The sequence below is a fragment of the Trichoplusia ni genome, chromosome 4 (assembly GCF_003590095.1).
Source record: "Trichoplusia ni isolate ovarian cell line Hi5 chromosome 4, tn1, whole genome shotgun sequence".
NCBI classification, from domain to species: domain Eukaryota; kingdom Metazoa; phylum Arthropoda; class Insecta; order Lepidoptera; family Noctuidae; genus Trichoplusia; species Trichoplusia ni.
In genome coordinates this window covers 2,003,862-2,030,829 of record NC_039481.1, presented here as the reverse complement: position 1 = coordinate 2,030,829, position 26,968 = coordinate 2,003,862, and the positions used below count along the sequence as shown (strand labels likewise).

The following is a 26,968-nucleotide window of genomic DNA, read 5'->3' as shown; positions in this document are numbered from 1 at the left end:
TATTATAGATAGCTGCGGAAAAGGATGCCGTTCTGTGTCGTAGACCATGTGCAACACTGTTAGGTGCCAGTTGGAAGTCTTCAAGGAAATCTTCTCCTCTTTCTACGCAATTCTGTCCGGGAGATCTAGTGACATTTACAGACAGTTGCCAAAAGCTAGAAAGTCTGACAACCAGACTGGCTAACCTATATGTTGTTAGGTAACTAGGTTAAGGAGTCAGAGAAGCCGTCGTTCCATGTTAAATAAAGATAGTTAACTGTATCCTGTTAGAGTGGAAGACGACTCCAACATGGATGGGAAACGTGTACGATGATGATGATTACTTTTTAAAACAAACCTTAGATACTTGTAGATAAAGTATTTTTATGTATCTAAGTTTTTTTCAACATATTTTGATAGTTACTGTCATGAGAACAATATTCATTATTAAATGATGCAACGGTTTACTCACGCGTATTTATCAGATTTCGCGTCGCATCGCGAGTCGAACAGTTCGACTCGCCCGCCACGTCAACGCATGATTAAACAATCCGTTTGGGTCCGAAACTAGTCGGGCAATCCCGATAAATACGTGTGAGTACACCGTTGCATCATTTAATTAACAAATTTCAACACTCAACATCCTACAATTTCAAGCTCGTTTGTTATTAATGCAGGCTTGAAACTTGTTTTCAACCTTTCCACCGAACCTAACTAGATCATATTACGCGTAACAAACTTACTTGCCTTTTCGATCAACAACAAAAACTTATATTAAAAGTAAAACCTTATTATCTTCTAACATTTTCTTTTTAAATATCTATTGGCATTACGAATAGCTAAATCTAATAACTGAATATATTGGATCTTCTTAAGGAAATCCAATCAGTGTGCGTATGGGTATTTGTCTTGATATTTATGTTTTTGTTTTGAGGGATATATTAGTAGATAATTTTATACTTAACTCCTCTGTGTTGCTTAGGTACAAATCAAATACAAGAATGGTGTTTGTATTTTAAGTTACAGACTTAAACAAAACTAAAATAGAATGTCACAGAAAACAATATTTTGTTTCGGTAAGCTTTCATTGTATTATTTCCTTCCATTTCTAAGGAAAAAGTAAACAAAATAAAGATTATTTTCCTGCATTGTTTCGATAACACACAACTAAGAAGTTTACAAATAATATAAGTTTACACAACATTCTAAATCCGCAAGAACAAAATATCAGTTAGACGTTTGAGAAAGCGAGTCGATGTACCGTCTGAGCACTCCATTGAATGCAGTTTCAAGAGAAATGCTCATTCCAAGCACAAAGGTTGCTTTAGAATAAAGAATAGAGTTTTTATTTGTTTTTAAAGTAATACCAGCCAGACAGACTTTAATACCGTCTTATTCCGAATTTAAATATTCTTTTCAGAAGAAAAACAAAGCTAATTTTCTTACGTGCCAGTTACAATATTAAAAGTAGGTATTAGTCGATTAGTTACCGAAGTTTAGTAATTAAAAAGGCTTAATCAAGATTACATAATGATTAGTTTAAAAAGTTATTTCGAAGGGGCTGCGTGACGTCAGTCGAAGGTCAGAGATGTATTTAATTGGAAGGCTGGCACATAAATCTTGTGGTTGCGGTCTTCTGTTACAAGATTAACGTTTGTCATGAAGATACTGTCTGATGCTACTTGATCTAGTCTGCGTTGGAAAGAGATGGGGATAGAGGCTAGTGATTATTTGGCGGCTATCGGGTTCCTTGATAAAATTAATAAGTATAAATTTTCTATAAAAAAAAACTAGCCATCTGCGAGTCGACCTCGTGTTACTAAATAGATAATAGTCGGTTAGTTATACATTAGATAGTTATTTAGCTTTGACGTGGCTTAACACATCCTTGAAAACTTCTCAGATCTGCTGTTTTCGTTACGATGTTTTCCTCTAAAATTGTTAACAATTAATGATGACTTAGTCAAAAGTACATGAATTCAAAAAGAAAAATTAGCTTTCCGGGATTCGAATCTACCTTCTGACTTATTAGAACATTCGTCGAACCACTGAGCTATCAGTTCTATAAAAAATATATAATACAATATGTAGTATATTTTAAAAAGCTGGCGTAAGGTCCCACTGCTGGGGAAAGGCCTTCCGAGTCCGAAGTACACAACCAAATACTACAGATAAAAAAAAAACATTTACAAATTAAGATCCTCCACCTTTTTGAAGGCTTTTGAAAAGCACGACAAACAGACTTGTTTGAACAAAACGGTAATAAATCAAAAGAACGTAATACTCATGTAAAGTTAATCGATTAATTTAATATGATGGGTTCGGGGCCCATAAATCTTGCGCCATGTCGCGGCATGTTGTACAAACGAGACAGCGTCACATTGATCGCACGTAATCCCCGCGTTCAGACAATTATACTCCATTAGAGTGAAAACCTCGAAACCTGGTAATGTAATGGTAATGCTAGTGTTACGAGATTTGCAGTTGGATTTCTAAACTATGTAGTACATTATTAGAAGGAGGTTGTAATCTGTTCAGAAGAAAAAATATTTTCTTTTATAGTTACTAACAGTTGTAGTTGCAAATGGAGGTAAAAACTGTCATAGCGATTCTGTCTCGCGACCCATGGAGTTTCTTACAAATAGGCTAAAGAATAAAATATCTATTGTGTGAGAAATAGAGTACCTACACACAAATTATTTTGTCGCTCCACAAATTCGCCGTCACAAACATTATTGCTATAACGGCAACGGAAAAACATCATATGTGCCAATCACAACTGCCTATCTATCATGAGTTACAGCCTGTGACGGTCGCATTGACAGACAGTTATTACTCCTTCTCTATCCTTTCCTGCTCTCCCTCGTACTCGAAGACAAGGACCAACAAAATAGATTCAGCGATTTAGATCAAAATGTAAAAGACTTAGACTTATGCAGTTATCTTCAACTCATGTAGGTCTTAAAGGTTATTCCAATTGATGAAAGATACAGAGCGCAACCGCAAAGATGAATATGAAAAAAATAATGCACATTTTAAAAGAATAATATGCAACGATGAGACACTGAAAATATCACAAATTTCCAATCTATTCACAAGCATTTTAATAATACAACTGAGAACAACCCAAAATATTCTCACAGAATTAAATTCAAAACGTTGTTCCTCAATTAAATTGGAAACATCCAGGTAAATTTCACAGGCGGTAGAATTTCATTAAAGTTTTAAGAACATACCGTAATTTCCGAGCAACTTCCAAATATCATTCGAAGCAATGTTCAAAACGATTTGCTTATTTATCAAACAATTGGAGTAAGCTACAGATTACACGTTAACGCCGGCGTTACAAAAATATTGTTATTGTTCCGCCGCCGCCTTGCCAAAGGGTACTGTGAACCAAACTGGAATAAACATGAATTAAATTTCCTCTAGAACACTGAATTATTTATTAGGCGCCCGAAGTGGATATAAAAGTTCCAACGTCTAACAATTCAGGTAGATAATCTTTACTGGAATTTTAAATGGAGTGTAAATTATACGAGACACTTATACCATTCTGTTTGTCTATCGATAACTTTGTAATGCGATCTCTTTTCAAGTTTCGGACGTCAAAAGTTCAATAACCCCCTCTTTTCTTGTAAATAAGTAAAGTATACAACTTCGAAAGTATTGTATTACGATTACCGCCTTAGTTATCGCTCGTCCTTGAAATTATTTGTTTTTTGACTTAACTTTAACAGCGCCTCCATTTTACCGAAAACTTTCCATTAAAATCCAGTTTCATAAATAATTAATAATATTGTAAACGTTAACTTTTTGAAACGACATTAATTTACGAGACAAGGCGATTTTCCGCCATCTTGGTTTTGGCATTCTTCATTTCCCGCGCTTTGGACAGAGACGAATTATCGGGGATGTTTACTTATAACGTAATTTTCGCTAGACTTCGGTAAGTGACATGACCGCGGGCCTAATTACGTAATTTAAGGTGACCATTACTACATAATAAGCTCATAATTGCTTCTGTCAATACAAAATGGAGGGAACTTAGCTGAAATTGTGCGATAATTTAGTAGGACCAATTTATTTCGAAAATCACGTAAATGGGCCTATTGATGTAGTTGGTATAAGTACGCTCAACGTCTTGGAAAGGTTGAAGGTGCTTATTTCTTGTTATTTACGTGAGCAAATAAATAAATCTCATAAACTTGGCTTCCTTTCGATCAAAGATTAGGTTATGTTACGAAATCAGGTTGAGAAACATCGTAGGTAAATTAGGAATTTATAAATTGCGAGGAAATTAAATAGATACTGAAGATTTCTAGACCTAAATGTTTTAAATAAAACCTAAAAGAATTAATACTCAAAAAAATTGCGCACAAACTGTTCAGTTATTAATAGAAAAATAGCTAGTTCTTTTAAGTGTCTTTTTTACATTTTAATGTCATAAAATTTTATCGTTTTTGTAACTCATTGAATACCAAGAAATTTTGTAGCCTTGCTAATGGAAACTAACTAAAAAATTAAATGCACATTCTCTATCAAGTCACTTAAGCAATTAAAACTTCTGAACCCAATATAAAAAAAAAAAACAAAAAAGTATTACAAATATCCAATAGAAGGTTTTTGACCTTAATTAATTGTCCCGAGCCGTTATCCAAAGTAAAAGAAATCTTATTCGTTGTTAAGACAATTGCTTCAAGTTAAATTAGTATTAATATAAAGTTTGATTAAGTATTGTTATTAAGCTTGAGAAATACATTCGATAACGAAAGTTAAGTTGGTGTTATTCTGATTGAACTTGCCGTCAAAGTTGTTTGCATTGAGATGATTCTTTATTCTCCAAGGTATGATTGCAATCAGCTTTTAAATGCTGGTCACTTATGATCATGATTATGAAATGAAATGAAATTATTTATTTCGCAAATAGAATATTTTATCACTTTTACATGTCTTTTTTTGAGAACGATGGAGCCGACATTTCCTAGCTGACTACCCTGAGAAGAAATGTCGAAACAAACTCAGGGGTCGCAATCTCTTTTAAAGTCCAGACAATTTTACAATTCGAGTTAAGTGCATAAACTAATGCAGAGTATTTCAATAAATTGATAATATACCTGCAGAAGGTTTATACTTACAAAAAGAATGTATTGAAAAAAAAACGCAAATGAGTTGCATACTATTGAATAAAAAAAAAATTAAAAAAGATACAACAAAATCGATTCATGCAATCCGGAGTTATGAAGTACCAAACGTAAAGAAGGAGGCTATGTGAGAACATGCTCGTATTTAAAGACTAAAAAATCCGCCGAACTAAATTGTCTGGGTATATAACGACAGGATAAACAAGGCTACACAAGTTCACATCTTGTTTTCTATGTAAACCAGAAATTTTCATTTCAATTTCTGGTATAAAAGTCAAAATATAAAGCCCTCTCTTCATTCAATATATTCAAAACAGACTTCAGGAAAAAGATTTAATAAAACGATCAATTCTTCCCTTCACAATCGGATGCACGATATTGAAGCTGAAAACGTATTTAATAAGTGCTACGTATTTTAATAAAACCTTCTTTCAATCCCCCTATCGCTCCCTAACAATGCATATTTGATTTTATTCAAAGTCCTTCCCAACTTTAAGGATTTGAGAACAGTTCACTCTCACTTTAAAATTCTTAAATGCTCAAGATATTTATAGGTTATGTTTTATTGATTATATTAAATTTATTAAAAAAGGAATCACTTTTTTTGACAATAAAACTTTCAGACAATTAAAAAGAAGTTTGAGTCGAAAGAAAAAATTAAAAAAATAGTTTTTTTTTACTAATTTTCATAGTCAAAATATAAACTTTTCGTCTGTACATTTCTCGTTTCAATTCTCATAAGGCCGAAGACCGTAAGACTTATACAGAGAAGTTTCACACAGCTCATGAGTTACGTTATTTATTGCTCGCAAAGATTTCTCTTACAACTTTCCTGTTTTCGCCAGTTTTGGCGAAATAGCTCCTTCTAAATAGCCAATAAATATTGTATTACGATCCTTAATTTACTGAATTAGAGGTTGGAATTCATTGAAAATTATTTATTGTTAATAAATCGTATATGATTGCAAATCAAATACTTTCATCGGTTTAGTTTATACGTACTTTTATTACTTTGTTTATTATTTAGGGAGCACTCATGAATATTTCAATAAAAACATTTTACCAGACGATTGAATTATCAGACTAAATAACAAAGGACTGATTTTCGTTTGAAACGAATCCTTCAATCAGTATCAATCATGAAAACCTTGCAACAAAAGAAAGGTATGGAAAAGCGGCCATTTAAACAAGCGCCAAATAAAATATGGCTTCTCTGTCTCTTGTACTTCGACATCAGTTTCAAGTATCTCAGGAACTACTGGTCCGATTTGATAAATTTCAGGCTTTATATTATTACGCTAAAACTTATAAGAGCGGAGCACAAATAAACGATGTTTTGAAGTCAGGGATTTTTTTCAATTTGAGGGTTTACGCTGTTTGCGCTGCGCAAACAGTTTAAGAGTCGTAAAAATGATGCATGACAGAATTGTTAAACTTAAAAAGTTCCAAGACAAACTTTGTAACGCGTACGGTATATCTACCTTATTTTAGTAATAAATTTTGTTCTAATACAACGCTTATTTGTGAAGTTATTTTAGTCAATATCCTTTATTCGCTATTTAACATTGTTGTGTGTACATAAATAAAGGTATAAGAAATCCATCTTCAAGTTTATCAAAAGTCTCGCCTCTTAAAATTGGTTACATAATTCAGAGGAGAGCGCCCATCGTAGCGGAACCCAATCTCGTCTCATTATTTATAATAATTGGGTGAAAGGGGATAAAAGGGGTGGAACACGACACGCATCCTGTGCCATGAGCGTCAAGAAAAAAGCGCAATTCATCACGGCGGGCCTTAGACGTCGGGCTAGTGATGCGCGGTCGTTTATCATCATCGGTGATTTTTTTGGAGTCTACACGTAATTAGTGCCTCGCTGTTGCTAACAGTTTCCAGAAACTGGCTTACATGACAGTATTTATTGGTAGGTATAAATGCTCGGAGAAATTAATTATCAACAATGTAATATATCTCAAGAAAATCGCATGTAATTTATTTCTATTTTAATGAGTATGAATGAATTTAGAATTTAGTTTTCTTTTTTTGAGATTTTTTTATTTTAATTTTAGTCGATAATATAATTTGTTTGAACGTAACTACAAATTGCTTTAAGTCTTTTTATTAATTACAGATAGGTAACATTTAAGTGATTTATAGACACAAAATCAAATAAGAGAATTACTCAATAATAAATAATCGTCGTCTCTGAATAATAAGAGTAAAGTAAGTAAGGGTACACTTAATTAGGGATTAAAGGAAAAGGTGAAGGATGAAACTCGATAACAGTAGTATAAGAGTGTTTCGAGAGGCATCGATTCTTCTAGCACATAACTAGCGATGAGTTGCCATCGCCATGGCAACATGTTGGAATTTTACGTTAAAAACGTTCAGAATACAAAGTGTTTAATTTCACAGGGTACGTACAAAACAAACTATATTTTACAGTACAAAAATATTTTTTATAACACATTAGATTCATTTTAACAATACATTATGAAAAACATACTTTATCCTTGCAAAATGTGTATTTTGTAGAGTGTAGTAGTTTTATTTTGTGTAGACTGGTAATAGAAAAAAATGATTTAGCGAGATTCCTGCTGATTTTGTAATATAAAAATTTTGTTTCGACAAAATTTATCTAGCTTTATAATATTCACAGTTATTTCAATGATATTTTATTATTCAACCAATTCCTTTCCTTATTCATGTACATGGATCGATGAATGAAAAATGTTTTTCAGTCAAAGGTCCAAGACTTAGTATAAAGTAATCTGGAAACCGTTTTTAACCTTTTTCTTATTGAAAATAAATAATATACGATTACGAGGGTCGGGTGAAAGGACAAGTGTGGTTTACGATAAGTGGTGGTCTTACAACTTAAATAAATACTGAATAGAATACATTTATTTGCATTACGCGTACTGAAAAGGTTGTATATATGACTGTGGAGATTCTAGCTTCTATTTAAGTCTAACAACTAAGAAATACTATTTAGATCGTTGCTTTTGGTAATAATTATTGGATTTTATACCTTTGGAAAATCTATTATACTATGTAAGGTCAAATTGTGTGTTTCATTAATAAAGATAGGTACAAAAAAATCGGATATGGACTTTTGCTTTCCTCACGCATGAAGATGACGTATACATTATTATTAAGTTATGACGTCACTCATCAGTACACTTTTATCGAGAAGACCTCATTTCCGTACGTTTCAGACTTTGATGAGTATTTTTTATTGATTTAATATTTGAAAAACAACGTATATTTTTCATTTTTTTTTAATCTGCCTCAAATACTATTTTTCCGTCAGATAAAAAATCTCTATTAAAAAGTCGTCATCTTCTTCCACCCCCTAAAATATAATAAAACCTTCTTGCGCTGACCCACACTTACCTATACATTTAAAATCGTTATCATCCTATTTACTCGTATCTAAAACTGCGTGATCATCACAATAACATCGTTCCAATACAGCCACAAAATAAAACGTAACATTCCCGAGTTAATTCGCCTCCGAAATAAAGTGAATTAGGAGTTCTGTACGTGCCAGCCGAGCGAGGTTTTTTGCAGTACATTATACATATATATGTGTGTATATATTATGTTGGTATATAATATGTCTGTTAACTGAGGGCTTGTACGGAGATGTCATTTGGGTTCATAAAATTACTTTAGTTGTGTTATAAAATGAACACAGTAAGAATAATTTAATTTATAGTGTGGTAGGAATATAGTTGTTGAAAATCATTTTTTTAATATTTGAAAGGATTTACTTTATGGCTGACTTTTAGAGGCGATCTTTAAATTGCCTGCATTTGTCGGATATTAAACTAATTTCCAGTAATAGTTATTCATTTTTGTTGTATTTTAATCGTATATATGATAGCAAAGAATTTCGATTTTTTTATTTATGTGAAATTATAATTTTCTCGCTCAACAATTTTTCCTCTACTTCAGTTTCATTGCTCATAAAATAAACTGAAAGGATAATTTCAAGTAACCTTACTCGGTGGTAATTTTGTAGTCGTAGACGTAGTCTCTACTACCAAATACCTAACTTTCTCACGAAGCCTCGTTCCTAAGGATTACCAAAAGCTAAGGTACCGCAAATAACCTCAAAACAGCAAGTTACTTGACAAATTGTTAGGGTTATGTTGGATTCCCAATGTAGGTCAGTTTTGATAGAAAATAATGGAGTTATATTTACATTGCTTCGCAGTTCTGAAGGCCTGGTAAGTAGGGCGTGAATTCTGCGTTCTTAAGAATAGTTACGAATGACTTGTTGTGGAGACAGTATTGTGTGACCGTTATTGTTGAGGAAAGAGATGTTCGTGTGTTTTGTCCATGAAGGTACAAAAGAGTGCTTAATCATTTTGTAGAGGCCTGTTGGTCTACTGGTTAGTGGCCTTGACTATTATACCGAAAGTTGTGGTTTCGGTTCCTACCCAGGACGAATGTTTTTGAGATGAGCATGATCTTCTTTTGCCTGGGTGTAATTTATTTATCACTTTTAAATTCGTCACGTAGAATGATTGTGTTAAATCGCCACCAAATGTTAAATACATCTTTAAGAGATTTTTTGTCAAGTGGTCTCCCTATAACCCTCCCACATACGCAGAATTTTCAACAACAAAAAAAATACTCGGACAATATTTCAAAACAAATACGATGTGTTTTTGTAAAAATGCTGAGTTTTAAAAGCATTGTCCCGGATCAGTGGTGACTTATGGTGACTGGGCCACCACTGCTGAGACCTGTGATATATTAACCCACCCTCAGACCTTTTTACTATCATTTTTACCCTTACACGAGTAAAATACTTTGCGGTAAAAATACGTTACGCATTTTACTTGTTCTCTTATTTTTTATTAACATTACAATTGTCGTTCAGCAGAGATGTATGGCCAGATTAGGTTTTAGTAGCTGTTTTAGTGGAAGCAAAAAAATGTATCCTGGTGTTAGCGCTGTTTTATTCTCGAAAGTCTAATTTCCATTATTTTTTATAGTGATAGGTTTTTGTAATCATTTACAAGGTTTCCGACCTTGATGACGTGATACTAGTATCGAATTTCTTGGTGTATCTTAAGCTATTCAGTTCCGAATAACGATCTTCTTTAAGAAATAGTATATCATCAGTCAAAACAGTCTGGAACCAAATGAAAGAAATTGCAATGGACCATTAGAATGAAGTCATAACTTCATAACTTCCATATCAATCATTTTCACTGCAATAAAATAACATCAAGATATAATTAGAAAATAGTCATTGAACGATATTCAGTAAAAGACGCGTTTAAAAAATAACGCATTTTCAACATACTTAAATATTAAAACAATCGGTTTTCCTTTTACAAAATAGGTGCCACTCCTGAACAAAATTACCAAGGGTCTTGGGTATATTAAATTAACATGTTGACAAGGATACATGTCGGATTGTTACATTTTAACCCTCAGTCACACATTTCGGGAACAATCACAAAATGGTTTTGAAACTAAAAGTATCAAATCAAAATATAAAAAATATTTATTTATTTTTATCATTAACCACTAACGGGCGACATTACAGGCACATCCCAATTCAATTTGACAAAAATAAAATGTAAATATCAATTACTTTAATAAACTTTAAACAAAAAATTAACCACAAAATATCTGTTGCTACTACATCAATAAAAATAACTTTATATTTAAACCAATCTTCTCATTAACCATCTGTTACCTGCCCAAGTACCTATCGACCACCCAAACTCTACAGTCGCTGGGCGTTCTTCCCTTGGCGGGGAAACTCACGCTTAACAAACCTTCAAGCTCAACGTCATGAGCTATTGGACTTATTGCCATAGTAACTAGATCGATTCCTCATCCGGATTTTAATATTTTTTGTAACTTGTATTTGTCAAATGTATAATTAGAATGTTGTTTATTTTAATGCTATCAAGGGACTGGATGGCCGCAATATCAAAAACGGTAAGTTGATTAAGAACTCATCGAACACTCCGGTACGTTTTTCAGATAAATTCACGCAATAGTGGACCGTAATTAGCACGTTTTACAGTGTATTTTCTGTTTGTAGTTGCCGCCGCCTCCACACATCGAGCTGGTGATGGCCATGCCCTACCTCCGCACGGCATTCAAAAGACCCACAGTCAGAGTCAGACGTAAGTACTCTTTCTGTCCTAATAACCTGTTTCCATAATCAAGTGTCTGTTCGACAAGCGCGATCGTTGACTTAGTCACCCAGGAATACATACATTGAAGAGATTCGTTCGAATCACAGTCAGATGGAGCTGTCAATGTGCTGTTGAGCTCAGGCCTTCCCTGACTCGGTGGACGGGGAGTGATTGGTAGTCACGCGATCAGGACCAGGCCCTTGCCGGTCGACGGATTATGAGATGTCAACAAGCTTTGTGGAGCCCGTTTTGCCGGTTGGAGCAGCTTGGTTGTCCGAATTAGCTACCGTGGTCTCGTACACAAAGAGCAAAAGCAGGAACAAGGTTTTAGTCGGTTACCATTAGATGATTTCCTAACCCGAAAAGGCCTTTCCAAAATAAGCTATTAAAAAAACGCAATCACAATTCACAAGTCAGACCATGTACCTTTTTGATGCCAATGTCATTTATTTAAGCAATTGATATCAAAGTTACCGAAAGCGTTAAATACATTTTTAAACAAAAGCTTGTGTTAAAATTCTGACTCTACATTAAATAAAGTTATTCAGTAATTCAAAGTTAGTGTATCTTGGAGGAGTTTTCTAATCCAGATAATCTTTTGCTTACATTTTAATGAAAATTAAATAAAGTCTGTGGTTAAATAGAACTAAGCAACGAGATCACAAATACCGTTTATTCCAATAAAGGTATGGAGAGATTCGCTTAATTAAAAATAGCTCGGGTCTGCGTTCCGCGGATAATTTTATTAATTAGAATATTTCACTTGTTAAAAGCTTCATCAAAATTAACTCTCTGTTTAATAAGAGAAGTGTAACGTTTTCATAATTTAGCAAATAAATAAATGATACAGCCTATATTGGCTTACAACGAAACATGTACTACTAGTATTGCGCGTATGGTGATATACATACGTATATGTCGTTTAGGCAATAGTTTAAAAGCTTCTAAGCTATCTTATTCCTAAATTTTGATCCTTTTTTATCACATTTTCTTTCTGCTTTGTTGATTACTGATCAAAGTGTGATGATTATTTTTCTGCTATTCATCTCAACTCCTCGATTCAACTACATTAACTTCTTACTTTCACACACGATTTTTTTTAAGAAATTGATTTCTTTTTCGGCTCTCTTCTACATATAGTAGATGATCGATATGATAACAACTTGCCAATGTACTGGAAAAACACAAAACATGCAATAATTCAGAGTAAGACCAACTTTTCGACTTCAATTCGAAGTTCGAAACCCCGAAAGCAAACACGCAATTAACCGTCAAAAATCACGAATTCGTAACGCAACGGAAAGTATAAATTGAGTTTAAACCTACATTAATCAGTACCCATTAAGCTACCGAGTTAGAGCTTTCGAAAAACGAAAAAAGGGAAATTCAATTTTAATTTCTTTCCGATAAGGTTGGAAATTGATTCTGTGCCATCACAGCCAGTTGGTAGTGACGTAATGAATTTTGAAGATGCGATTGTCCCGATAAACAGATTCGATAAATGGCTTGTTCGGCTGATTGGTTGGCTATCGATGCTTTGTGTGGCGAGTGACAACAATATACAATGGCCTATTCGTCGATTACGTCGACACTTGATGAACCTAAACAATAGGAAACAAACAATGATGGTGTATGACTAGGATAAGTACACTACTTGTAGTTATGTAATCAATATTATCGGTGGCGTCGGTTCACATGGAACTGCTTCTGTGTCAATACTCCCATTTGCAGAAGCTAGCAGCTAGCGTAAAGGAGTCGATACTTATAAATGCAAAATTTGAGTTTGTTTGTACACTTTACACACAAACGGCTGGACCGAACACGATGAAATTTCGTATGGAGATAGCTAGCATCTTAGATTAACACACAGACCACTTCTATCTAACCTCGTCAAATGTGCAATTTTACATAATTTATTTCAACTATGAGTAATAGTTTACATCACTTGAGTAAGCCGTTCTGTTTCCATAGCAACCTCGCATACCTTCGTACAGATGGCCTGACATTCGTAGCATGCACTGCTGACGTCAACGGTATCTATGCATGAGTATGTAAGCACGTACGGGTTACGTATGCTTTGCATGGATATAACTTATAGAACTATGGTAGTAAATGAGAGTAAGGTTTAGAATAATTTAAGCTCTAAGCAACACTTTGCAGCCATAGGTAGTTTAAGTAAATACATGAGCTTACATGATAGGTAGGTAAACACTATAACAGATGACGTAGATGTATTAGCCAATTATTTTTGTATCAACCATGTCAGCTGATTTATTAAATAAGCTGTAGGTCACGGTTTATCTTCCCTTAACGTATTCCGATAAAAGTCAAGACGTTGGAAACGATCAACTCTTTTAGGCGTGAAGATGTAACAAACATGCACACACATTAATAATAATAATAAATGCGGACAACATCACATACATTGTTCTGAACCCAAAGTAAGTTGCTAAAGCACTTGTGTTATGGAATTCAGATACAACGAAGGTACCACAAACACCCAGACCCGAGACAATGTAGAAATGTGAATTTTTTCATTGACCCGGCCGGGGATCGAACCCGGGACCTCAGAGCTAGCGACACCTTGAAACCGGTGCGTGCGCCACTCGACCACGGAGGCCGTCAATTAAAATGTTATTGTGATATCTTATGTATATCTTACCTATGTATATCCTAATATTACCTAGTCATCAGCATTATTCGGAAGCCTAAATCCTAATTTAAGAACCGACTACAGCTTTTACAATGAAAGTTGTTTACTCACTCAAATGCTGTATTTAAAATCATATCTCTTTAAACTCGTATACACCTAACACAGCCTCCACCCGGGGGTCGCTTTAACAGAGTTTCAGTATAAATTAGGAAGGCCGACGTGAGTCACGTATATATTTAATTCCCCGGGATAAGATTGGGCTACAATAATAATTAACTACTTTACGATGTCGGGAGGAGCTCGTCGCTAAGCTACAAGGTGCCTATCTGACCTCTACATTTCCTACATTTCCTTCGATCACAGGTTAACCTACGCTTGGTACGGTTGTTCCGTTCCGTGTTTCGGAAGGCACGTTAAGTTGTAAGCCCCGGCTGTTATTTACACATCTTTGACAATCGTTACGGGTAGTTAGAAAGTCTGACTAAAGCGTATCATGTTTCCCAGGTAACTGGGTTGAGGAGGTCAGATAGGCACCTTGTGAAGTGTTGGTAGCTGCATCCGGTTAGACTGGAGACGACTCCAACATAGTTGGGAAAAGGATGGTGATGACGATGTCGGAGCTCAAATTGCGACTTATTTGTAATAGGTATCGCTGAAATAACGAGTAACGAGAAACATGCGCAAAATGAGTTTGTATAGGTGCTCACTTTCGTTTTAATATTCATTTCCTGAGAAAAGGTAGAAGGAGTTTTGTGTAATTTGTAGAGTCTTTGATTAAAAGCTTACGCGATTCGGTATGGTTAGTTATAAGTCAAGGAATTTGAACTTCATACAAGGCACTTAAACCTAAATCAATATTTATAAGATAGCTTATCATCGATTTCAGCCTCTATCGTATTCCTCATACGTCGTACTCTTGGGCATATATGTCTCTTTTTACGTGCAAGACGTTTTACGTCTGGACGTCGGTTAACGAAAAAGCAGTCCAAAAGTCCATTAGCATTCTATAAGCCAATCACTTAGTCAAAACAGCAGTAACAATTACGTCATGAAATACACAAAAATAGGAATTTCCTCTTATTACGTTGTCATGTTAAATACTTCTCAAACGAAACATTACATCACAGGGCTTATCACAAAGCACCCCAAATCGTTAGGGTTGTCAAAAATATATGTAAATGTAGTCGGCGCGCGTTATCGCTCTACGGGATTAATCCCGACATTATCCTTGCATAAATTTGTTATAAACGTCGGCCGGCACTGTTAGCGAGATATAATCCATATTCATCTGTACTCTTGTTAATATACCACCTATTAAGACCGTGGAAGGGTTGCCTCGCAATCCGTCACTAATTACATTCAGAAATTGTCGGCCGTTTGTCCGAAGACGTTGTAAAATGAATTTGACAACCCTGTTGAGGGTAAGTAAGGGGATTTTTGCTTACGATGACAAGTTTGGTATTTCGTGTTCATATTTTTTCAGAGATTATTGTAAACAAAGACGAGGGAAAATATGTCAGGAACAGATCCGTGTTCCCGGCGGCGGTCGGGTGTGATATATATCACGTTTATGCACTCGGTAATACCGAGAAATTTGTTGTCGGCAAGGGATATCGTTTTCGCCTCCATATATCAATAGCCGAAAGCTTTTTAACAAAACTATTTACAGATTATTTTTGCCTTAATTATAAAAGAGTAAATAATCCGTATAAAATTTTGAAATCGTTTAGAATAGTAAACAAAACACTCCACAAAAGTAATTAAACATGTGAACCTACATCTAACTCAAATTAATACGAGAGAGAGGTGTATAATAACTCTCTCTTTGAAAAATACGGAGAAAACAAGATATCCCACGATTTAAAATAAAATATATATAATACGATGTTACATATTATAAGTTATATTCCACGACACAGTTCTCACAATACTATCTGCGCGGCTATTGAAGTGGAAAAGTTTAATTGCCATCGATCGACACGTTACGAAGATTATATAGAATTCTCTCTTGAGTTTATATTTGCAGGACTCATAATAATGTATGCTGGGTCTACAACAACTTGTAGTTAAAAATTCCGAGAATTTAAAACGTATCAGTTTCTTAAGGTAGACGTATCGTGTTGCACAGGTAACTGGGTTGAGGAGGTCAGATAGGCAGTCGCTCCTTGTAAAACACTGGTACTTAGCTGAAACCGTTTAGACTAGAAGCCGACCCCAACATAGTTGGGAAAAGGCTAGGCCGATGATATGGAAGGCGTGTCTGGTGCTTTGCAAAATTAGAGATGACCAGACTTCTCGAAACTCTGCTTTGATAGAGTGAAAACAAATGGTTTTTATTTAAATAAACTGTTATACAGATTTCCAGAACATTCTTCATAATATGAAACATTAATTCCAGAGAAACACAAGCTAACACTCAAACATTTTAATTCTTTCATACACTAACATAATACACGCATAGGTACGGATGATGACTGAATGTAGAAAGTTAAAATCGATTGGTTCCCTCAGTTAGATAATTAAAAAGTATTAAAACAAAAATTATAACAATAAAAATTTACAAAGATAAAGTTCTTCAAAATTTAGGACACTTGTGACGTAACGATTTTGTAAAATTCCATTCACTTTTATTCAATCAATTTATGTTTTTGGGACAAAAGTAAGAATATTTTACCATTATTATGCATTAAATATCATCTATAAACACAAATTGTCATCATCGCTATTGTTTTAAATTTAATATGCACCAGTCATACAAAATATAATTAGTAAAGGTGCTCTATCTATCCCTTTGAGTGTAACTTTATGCAGAAACATAAATTAAATAAATATAATTGCGATCTTCTACATCCTATACAAATTACAATATTAGTCAAAACCATGGCACTTACATTTTCGGACATTCCCATCCAAGTCCTTCGATAAAACCTCCTGAAACCAGCTGACGATAACTGCTGTCATCAACATCTTAATGTCTCCTACAAACCCTTGAAGGGTGCAATTAAACCTCACTCCAACCCCTGTACCATGAGCTAAAAAAGATGCCTCTACGTTTGTGAACGCGAGACGCCGCTTTATATTATGTATAAGTTCGTCTCGCTCCCACGACGGCAACAGTCTTGCTTTAAGGCTTTGTGGTATGTGCGTTTCCCACAAAGCGTGGTCGAATAACGTCTTACGATTAATTATAATTGTAATCTGCCTAAAATTGTTATTATATTGGTCAACGCTCCGTGTTTGAGTAATGGACCATATTACAATTTAGTACTCAGGAAAAATCTCTCTATTCGTCTCTATAGCTTATGTTAAAAAGTCTTCTTATGGAAAAACCACTAAACCCGGTAAGAGTCCATAATTCTTAAAACTTTCAAATAAACAAAATATTTATAATATTTGCAACACTACATGAAACTAAATAATTTAAGAAAATTGTTCAGAATCAGCGTTTATCTTAGAAAATAAAATACTACATATAGGTAAATTACACACGTGCATACAACGTTTTAAAATGACCAGACCTTAAAGCCAACTCTCCCTTATTATTTTTAATAACTTAGCAAGGGTTTTGCTTACGTTGCACGTGAATATGCTTTTAGTTAATATTATTTAAAACGAATGTATATCTGTATTTTATACACTATATTGTATATTTAAAAAAGGCCAAGTGCAAGTAGCGACATAGATACTCAATACTCAATACGTTTATTGCATTCCACAATGTGAACTTAGGTGGTAGGTACACAAGATACATTAGTTTTGGAGCATTGTGGGCCCTGTCGGGCATAACAAAATAAGAATTTGGAGGAGGGCTATTAATAACATTTTCAGTTTTACAATTAATAATAATATAGATGGTTCCGTTCAAATAGGTTAAAGATAAACAAATCGTTTGGGTAACAAATTAATAACCTTAACAAACTTTGCGTAATCTTGGTTTTTATTTTTAGTATTCGCTGTTATAGCGGCAGCCGAATAACGGATGATGGTCGGCAAACGGAATCTCAGTTATAGGATACCATTTTTACCTTTTAAATACGGAACCCTAATATTCTCCGTCCTAGACCTTGTGTATAAGCCACGGGACTTCAATGGTTTCATGTCAAGGACTTCCATAGAAAACCTTCAAAGCGAAACGACAATTTACAATAAAGTGTACTTAGAGGAAGGTTAACATGTATTGTGCACTCACAAGCTTTGTGTAACTCCTTCATTTCCCTTTTAAGATATTGGTAATGGCTTATTTGTTTTTAACACAGAACTATGTTATTGCTTACTTAACTTGAAGTTAACCTACTCCTATAAGGCGACTTAGGAATTTTATCTTAGTCTTATGGACTTAATCTAATGTATAAAATAATCGTGTCACGATATACCTACGTAATTGAACTCCTCAGAAATGGCCCGACCGATTCTCTTGAAATGTTGTGTGCATATTGGTTAGGTTTGAGAATCGGACAATTTATAGTTTGCATCCCCCAGTGTTCTTTTTATTCTATATAATATTTTTTCATCGAATATGACACAACAAAGTTAACTGGGTCAACTAGTAGTTTTATAAAAGGATGCAACGCGTATTTATAGGGATTACCCGACTAGTTTCGGCTCCAACCGGTGTAAAACTTAAAGTTCTGGCATTAATTAATTACAAAAAGATAAGAAAAATATTTTCACTTATTTTTATTTCAATACTATGTATGTAATTTATAATAATGCAGATAGCGATGACCTTGGAGTAATTTCTCAAGCTGCATTTAATATAAAAAAGGATATATCTTAAATCCCTTTCATTAATAATAAACTCGATGTAATGAAAGATACATCTCATCTCACGTCTCTCTCGTCTTACCTTTTTAAATTAGCAAAAGAAAAGAAATGAATAATAAATTTTGTAAACAAGAATATTCTTTACAGTATTGCGTGTGTAAATAATAGTAAATATCATTTTTGAATTGACTTTTGCTGTAGTGTGGAGTTCTTTAATAATATAATTTTAGGTTTATTTACGCGTATTTATCTGTATAGACCGACTAGTTTCGGACCCCACCGGAGTCCTTAATCTGACGCAAACACAGCGGCGTTAGTGGTAAGGTTTGCTAATCAATAAAGCACTACTTTTTAATGATACATGTATTTACATGTATTTCTGTGCTACAGAATTTATTAACCCGATTACGTTTTTTGATTTATTAAAAAAGTAGATGCAAACAGATTTTTCAGACAACAACAATATTTATTCTTAATACACATTTTAAACAAATACTGAAAAGTTCAGTAACATTTTTCATACACTAAAGTACCTATAACAGAAAACACAAGCTATAAAGTCGTAATACTTGACTTTACTTTGTATTAACAGCTGTTTCACCGAAAAAAATCCTTTTAGGAGTTTTTTAAATAAAAACAAAAAATAAGTTTGGTTGTCCAACCTCACCCTGGGGCCCTATTGGGTGGATGTTAGCAAAGTTGTAATGCGTAAGCCTTGTCGCTGGCCCAAACAATGCTTTACCTACTTAGCTACGAGATACATACCCACATTCTTAGATATACGTATAATCAATTAAAAGGAGGTTGTATGTATAGGAAATCGTCAATCGCTTTATGTGTACTGAAAAACATATGATGTGTTCACGCAGTCTTTTAGTAATTTTATTTATAAAGCACGTTGAACTATGCATATTTTTAATCTTTGTTTTTTTTTATTTAAATGATATGGCACAACATTGGCTTTTAAATTAGATTAAAGAAAAAAATAGACATTCAAATAAAATATATAAAAGCAATAAAGTAAGTTGTATCTAGCCTAGAATAAATAAAAAAGCACACAGACGAAATTTAAAAGAAATATAAACAAAAAAACAGTAAGTTACATTTTACATATCTAGCAAGGAATAATAACGTCATACCTAATTTTACTTTAAATGTAAAAAAAAAACAATATCAAAACTGATCATCTCTAAAAGCAAACATTTCACCTAAAGCTTAATCACAAATGCAAACAAGATATTATCACTTTAATGGTTTTAAATAAATTACTTTACTCGAAAGTTAACCACTCACAAGTCCACCTCTAAAATATGTAAAGCACGTACATAAAGTGAATGGCCCCATTAGGAGTTCTAAATCTTGAACATTATGCCACAGGCTGCAAAGCATTAGTCAGAACGTGTCAAAGTAAAATAAAAAAGTAAAGCGAATGACCTGCAACATCTGCACCAGTTCATCTTAAACTTTCTCTTATTGTACAAAGTGATTTCACTGACCTCAGTCTCATTTTGAACATGTCTTCTGTACATAGTAATGTTCAGAAACAATATTTATAATAAACAAGTTAATTTTTTTATAACTTTAGTTTTGCCATACATCATTGCCGTGACGCTGATCAAAATTTCATTAGGCTAGTCTAGTTTTTGAGTTCTGAACCTAAAGGGTAAAACGAAAATTGTTTTTCGAAGGCTTCTTTGTTTGTTCGTCTGTCTGTCGCCAAGCTGTCTCTCATAAACTGTTATATCGATAAAGGTGAAATTTTCGAAGAGGATGTGTCTATGACGACGCTATAACAACAAATAATAACAATATAAATCATCAAAGCGAAGCAACGATTGATACAGTCATACAAGAGTTCATTATCATTTAAATATTTCTTCAGTGTTGTGAGTCCAACTTGCACTTGACCGATTTGCTATTTTCAGTAATATCAAAGAAAGGAGACACAACACATGTTACACCTTAAAAGGGCAATTTAGATTCCAGTCTCCAAGCCTCGTGCATGTAGCCTTACTGGGTTAATTTTACGGTTATTTCAGTATGTATTTACCAACACTTATTGAGGTTAAATATGTTTATCAGAACTTCTCATATTGTTGTACTTTATATTATCATGCTAAGCTATCAATACAACTAGGTTCTGCATGATCAAATTTATTTCTATTATAAGCAATACAATTTAAATTATTTGTTCTTAAAATAAATTAAAAAAGGACAATCAGATTTTCCAGGCCGGGCCGACCAGACATAGACAAAGACATAGACGTAAACAAGTAATACTATAGACAATCCATCATGGCCGCCACACGAGCTGTCAGTGTGCCCGCCAAAACTACAGCGGACTGGGCACTTCATTAATTATACCAGAGCCAACGAGAGAAGTTACTCGTGAACTTTGTACGTCTAGCAAATGTGAATTTGAATTTTAAAAAGCGTTGACAGAGTGTACTCGTAAAAACGTAATTCGTTTTCGACGGTTCATTCAGTTTCAAATTCTCTTGTTATATATTCGAATTTAATTTTGTCTGTTTTTTTTTAAAGCTGAACTGCTGAGCCGATGTTTATAAAATTTCGTAAGAGCATAGTTTGGTGTCCAACAAAGGACTTACCTGATTTTCGCACGGGTGAGCCATTGTCACCAGTTAACATATTATAAGTTTCCATTTAATTAACTCTCATTAATTTAATGAAAAGAAAGTTTACATGATTATAAAACACAATCATTCCCTTAATGCTACCACCAAATAATAGGACGTAATTCCAAATTACACAAAAACATTATCCGAAGCTAGATCTATCATTTATCGATACAATTAACAGCGTGTCCGATCCCTTATAACAGCGATCATTGTCCCAAACAGATCCCCATTAACGTTGACCCAATAACGCCTTCTCATCAGAATATATCTCTAACGTAATAGAGTTAATGCTATTCGGTTTTATCAGGCGTCTTTTGTTTTTCTATTGGGTATGCCTATTGCTGATTGTGGTTTTTCGGATAAACTAATTATGGTAACAGGTTTTCTCGTGGAATATTACTTATGATTTTGGAGGAAACATGAATTTATGCTTTCCAAATATGGGGGAAAAGATTTAGTTAAGCCACTTTTATTCTAGAGTAGATTATTTCTCTATTCTCTGTGTTGCTGTGTGCTTTTTAATATTCCACGATGCGCTGTTATGATGATTTACTATTTTTATCTACCTCTATATTCCTTGATTCTTACATAAGTAGTTTCGGTTGCAAAATTCCCTTTTACCCTTTAACGTCACAACAAAAGCGTTACCTACAACCGTTCAAAGCATTCCACTTCTCCAGCATCTTCGGAACAACTGAAAGAGAAAAAGTGCTTTCCTCCTTAACGTACATCATCTCAGTCCTACCGTTATCGGTTCCAGCAGCGACGTCATCGGAGATGTACAACAGGAACTCCCGCAGCGCGGCCGGTGCGCTCGACGGGCGCGGGCTGGTGGCCGTCATCAAGCGCCAGGTACCGCTCGCCGGCCAGCTCGACCACCAGCTGGCGTGGGGGCAGGGCTGGGGGTGGGTCACCTTGCCCAACGGTGTCTGGAGTGGACGTGAGTATCAGAAATTTAAGACCCAAAATTCCGAATGGTTTTTTGGAAATTTTACCGTCTTGTTGTGGAGATTATAATGTAGACTTCTTTTGTGGAAATTTGGTACGTAGTAGCCTTAGTGCTATCAAAATGGTTTAAAGCAAGTGAGAAGAATCTTATCTAATCTATATTTTTTACGTGTTCCTAGTAGTTCCTACGTTATTTACATTAGTTACAGCTAATCCAATTTAACAAGCTTAATTTATCTTTTTGCAAGGGAAACGCTTCCTTATCCCTTTTCCACTTATTCATAATCTTAATATGCAATTTTCAGGTCTGACCTGGTCCCAAGAAGGCGAAGACTTCGCTCTCCACGCGATGCCTATCATGCATCACACCAACGTGTCGCAAGCCTGTTCCATGCTGGACGGCGTTACGGCATACGAGGCATCGGCCTACGAACAGGCCCTGGCGGAGTACGACGACGCTGCCACCACCTCCGACGACTGGGACTTCGGAGTCGACTGCGGAGATTTCATGATGTAAAACCTTTTTATTGAACTTGCGACATCAAGTGCTGAAAAACGTGATTCGAAAAAAAAGTAAATCGAAAGAACTGTCAAATTTAAAATGCAGATGTATGAAAATGGAACATCTTGCAGTCTGACTTTTTAAAGATGTTGACTTGCACAGCGTTTTTGAGCCGATACCATAGATGTCGCTAAAGGACACAAATGCAAAGTTTGATAGACAAGGCGCTTCGTTCATTGTTCATGTTATATGCTGGTCATGTTTAACATAATTATTTGTACGGCTTGAAGTCACGTTATTTATATAAACTTGTTTAAATTTTGTACTCAACAATTTTTACACATATTTGAATGTTAGCGTCTTGGAAATGAGTTCTGCACATAAATATGTTATAACAAACTTAGTCGTTGTGTCCTTTATAAAATCCATTTTGAAATCCACAGACTCACATTGCCAAATTTATCTTCCTTGTCACCATATATAATATGTGTATCAATTATATATAAAATGTGCTGGTCACAAAAAATCTTATTGTGCCAATTAAAAGTTCATGTACCTAATAAAATTAAATGTCGAACTATCTTATGAATTTTATAAACAACTTATAATTCAAAATAAATACTCAGAACTTCTGAATGTCTGTATCAAATATTTCTGATGTTGTCGACACAAAATAATTGCGAATGTTACATCAAAGAGTAAAAATTTTAAAGAAATGACACTGCCAAAAAGACCATACTTTTATTTCTAAGAGTTAAGAAATTGAGTTCGCTTTTTGTGTCTAAATAATAATCAAAATAAAATCATGTAATATGAAACAAAAAAATATGTTTTGCGAAAAAAAAAACTATTTTGATTGAGCATTCGCAATTTAATCTATGCATTTAATAGATGTATGCTCTATAGCGGTACTGCATGTTGTAATAGAAAAGATGTGTGTAGCCATGAAATACTATAGATTTTCAAATTCTTAAAGTTCGGCCTAGTGATAAAGCCTAGGATGTTCAATGTAGGGTTAGCACGAGACCTCGACCTCTCCGAGCGATATTTATTTACGTATAATATTATTTACGAACCATTTGATACTTCTTATCTTTAATCTTTGATAAAGTGTAACGGTGTTTGTTTTCCCGAAACTATTTCCTTATACATAAAACATTTCGAAGTAATATTAATGCTGTTGAAACACAAATTTGGAAGTGAAGCTTTTTAACAATTTGAAGAGTTACAGAAAAAGTTTTCGAATGTTTTACGAGAGAACACAAACCAGGGTATATAATTATTCTGCTTTTATTCAAAACTTTTCATATTAACTGACGCACGAAGAGAGTTACCTACTTGGAGGCATAATAATTAAGCACGTAAGATGAGTGCTGCGCGCTTGTCCCCTTATAACACCAATTACGTTTCAGAAAGTATATTTACTCATTGAACTCGTATATAAATATTGTATTTTAGATCTAAGTTGATGTTAGTATAGTAAATGTGGTCGGTAGAGACATAACCTAACTGGACGAAGTATAATATGAAGATCTTTTAAAAGTTTGTAATACTTTTTAAGAGAACTTTGTGAATCAAAATCAACGTTTTGGCATATTGTCGGTATAGTTAGGTGTGTGGTAAACTAGTACAATTATTTATTGAAATATTTAGTCGCTATAAAATCTTCCGACCTACCCAAAGACTGCCTAACGTTATTTACCTGATACCTGTGTTGTGTGTTACCCTAGGCACGGTAAAAGCGATTTAATGTCCCTCGCCCCGCGAATGCTACATTGCAAGATGCTTCTTGATTGAGATGGTAACAATTAGTGAATGATACAACACTGAATATAACGAGTAATAATTAATGGAATCGAGTACTCGGTGCATCTAATTCTTATGAAAGGACAAATCTCATCTTAGGCTTAATAATGATTTTAGACGGAGATCCCTGTCACACTGATCGCGCTTACGATTCGATCCGACGGCAAATAATAATTAAATTTCATTTCAGCCAAAGTATATGCTTTAATAGCGACCATCAGCGCCAAACGGCCAGTGCGTCTCAATATTTCTTATTAAACATACATTTTTACCCATCAGCACCATTCATCGGCTGCCAGCGTGATAGTAAAATCGCAAAAATCGTTGCATCATATGAAGTACTGGCTTAAAAAAAAAAGCTCCACAAATGCCATAAAAAGTTATCTACGAAAAGCGAGTTGTCAAGATTGACAGATGTCAAATTATGGCGGGAAAACATGCCCAGAGAGTATTGGTTAATGGTCTTGCAATGTAGCTATAGATGTCGTAGTAAATTATTGTATTATACGAATGTATATTAGATTTAATTAGAAGTTTATAAGATATAAATAGTGACCGCGATTTACGTTTCAGTATTTACATTTGCAAATTGAATGTTTAAATGTTTTTCTACATAATAATTGTGTTTTTAGTTCTTAGAAGAATCCAATTAATAATTGTTAAGCCACCATTTTATCACGTATCAATAATATTAAGATTATTTTAACCAAGAAACTATTGAACTCCAGACACGTTACTTTAAATTGTTTTCAGAAGTCACTTATTTGTGGGAAAAAGTATAATAATATGAGCGTGCGTTCTTGACCTATATTTGTAGATATTCCAAAACGACTGAATGTCGGTCAGTTGAAAACTATTTGATTTTCTTTACTGAGTATCATATAGCCGCATCAAAAGTTGATAAACACAATCCGATTTACCCAATACTAGAGTCGATCGACACAGCCTCATCACAAACGTATTAAAAGCTTCCTTTAGGCGTGGGGAGTCCGCCGCGCACATCGGAATACTTACGCAGTCAGTCGCATTGTTGGATATTCTATGCCATATATTCGACTACCTCAAGATGCAAAAGGCTAAGCTAAGTAAACGGGGCTTAAATTGCCCAAAAGTTTTTTACAAATCGGATTTTGTTCATCAATTTAGTAGCTTAACAACACAGTTACATCGATTTCAAATTACGTGTACTTTATGTATCTACAAACTTTAACGTTAAATCACTGTAGTCCTTAATAATTTGTTAACTGTAATCATTTCTAAAATAAATGTTAGACAGCAATAAAACTTTGACTCAAAACGTCAAGTGGGATAACTGCTACCTCCTAAAACAATTGGAGGAGAGAGATGGTGCTCTTCGGTTAGTAGTCCTGTCTCTCTTCCACAGCTGCAAGGAAGTCGCGGCAGACCCCAAGATAATGTAATTATGAGATATTTTTGTATGGAAAGCTTGTATGTTTGGTTCAATGTGATATCCTATTGATGCATTTTTTCATCCTGATATTTGTCTTGTTTGGTTTCAGAGCGCTTGTTCGAACAATTATTTGGTGATTGTCTGTACAAATGACGAAAACATAAATACTACTTACATCTTTAGAACCAAATTCAACTTATTGGTACTGACATGTATCAAAACAAAACTAAGAAATCGCCCCTAGAGATTACGTACACGGTTACAATATTCTAAATATATCTTGGGTGATTAAGCAGCGCTACGGTGGACATATGCACAAAATGAAATGTGTAAACTATGTATTTGATTCTTAACTTATTTATGTGATACATATAAACGAGAGTTACTTGAGAGATTCCTTAGTAATGAGTAAAGTTAGACTAGGATCTGACAGTCATTTGTGCAGACAATGGTAACACTTAAACATCACTGGTATTACCGACACACGTTATAAATAATAAATCTTAAAAACTTTGTTGGTGGTAGAACTTTTAATTGCAACTGTTTTTTGTGTGTAAAACATCACGAAAGCGATTTATTTAAAAACACATAGCTAATAAATTTTAAACTTATTTAATTAACGTTTAACTCACGAGTATTTATCGGGATAGTCCGAGTAATTTTGGACTCGAACGCGCAAATTACATACGCGTGAGTAAACCGTTATTAAATAAATAATTATGAATCCGCTTAACGAAACTTATTTCTTTTGATAGTAACTGTCGTGAGAATGATTCATTATTAAATGATGTAACGGTTTAGTCGAACTCGACTCACGATCCCGCCGCGTCTGCTCATAATTAAGGACTCCGGTTGGGTCCGAAACTAGTCGGGCTACCCCGATAAATACGCGTGAGTAAACCGTTACATCATTTAATAACTTATTTCTTTATAATAACTTTTCCATTTGTGT

General features: G+C 34.3%; 1 protein-coding gene across 1 annotated transcript in view; it reads left to right on the top strand.

Moving 5' to 3' along the window:
* LOC113492494 overlaps nucleotides 1–26,760 on the top strand; it is a 69,178-nt gene extending 42,418 nt beyond the window's left edge. Inside the window, exons 6-9 of the mRNA XM_026869970.1 lie at nucleotides 11,063–11,090; nucleotides 11,197–11,281; nucleotides 22,113–22,289; nucleotides 22,603–26,760. Of these exons, the coding sequence (XP_026725771.1) occupies nucleotides 11,063–11,090; nucleotides 11,197–11,281; nucleotides 22,113–22,289; nucleotides 22,603–22,814 (502 nt within the window). The 3' untranslated portion in view covers nucleotides 22,815–26,760. The remainder of the gene's footprint in view (nucleotides 1–11,062; nucleotides 11,091–11,196; nucleotides 11,282–22,112; nucleotides 22,290–22,602) is intronic.
* Nucleotides 26,761–26,968: the final 208 nt, after the last annotated feature.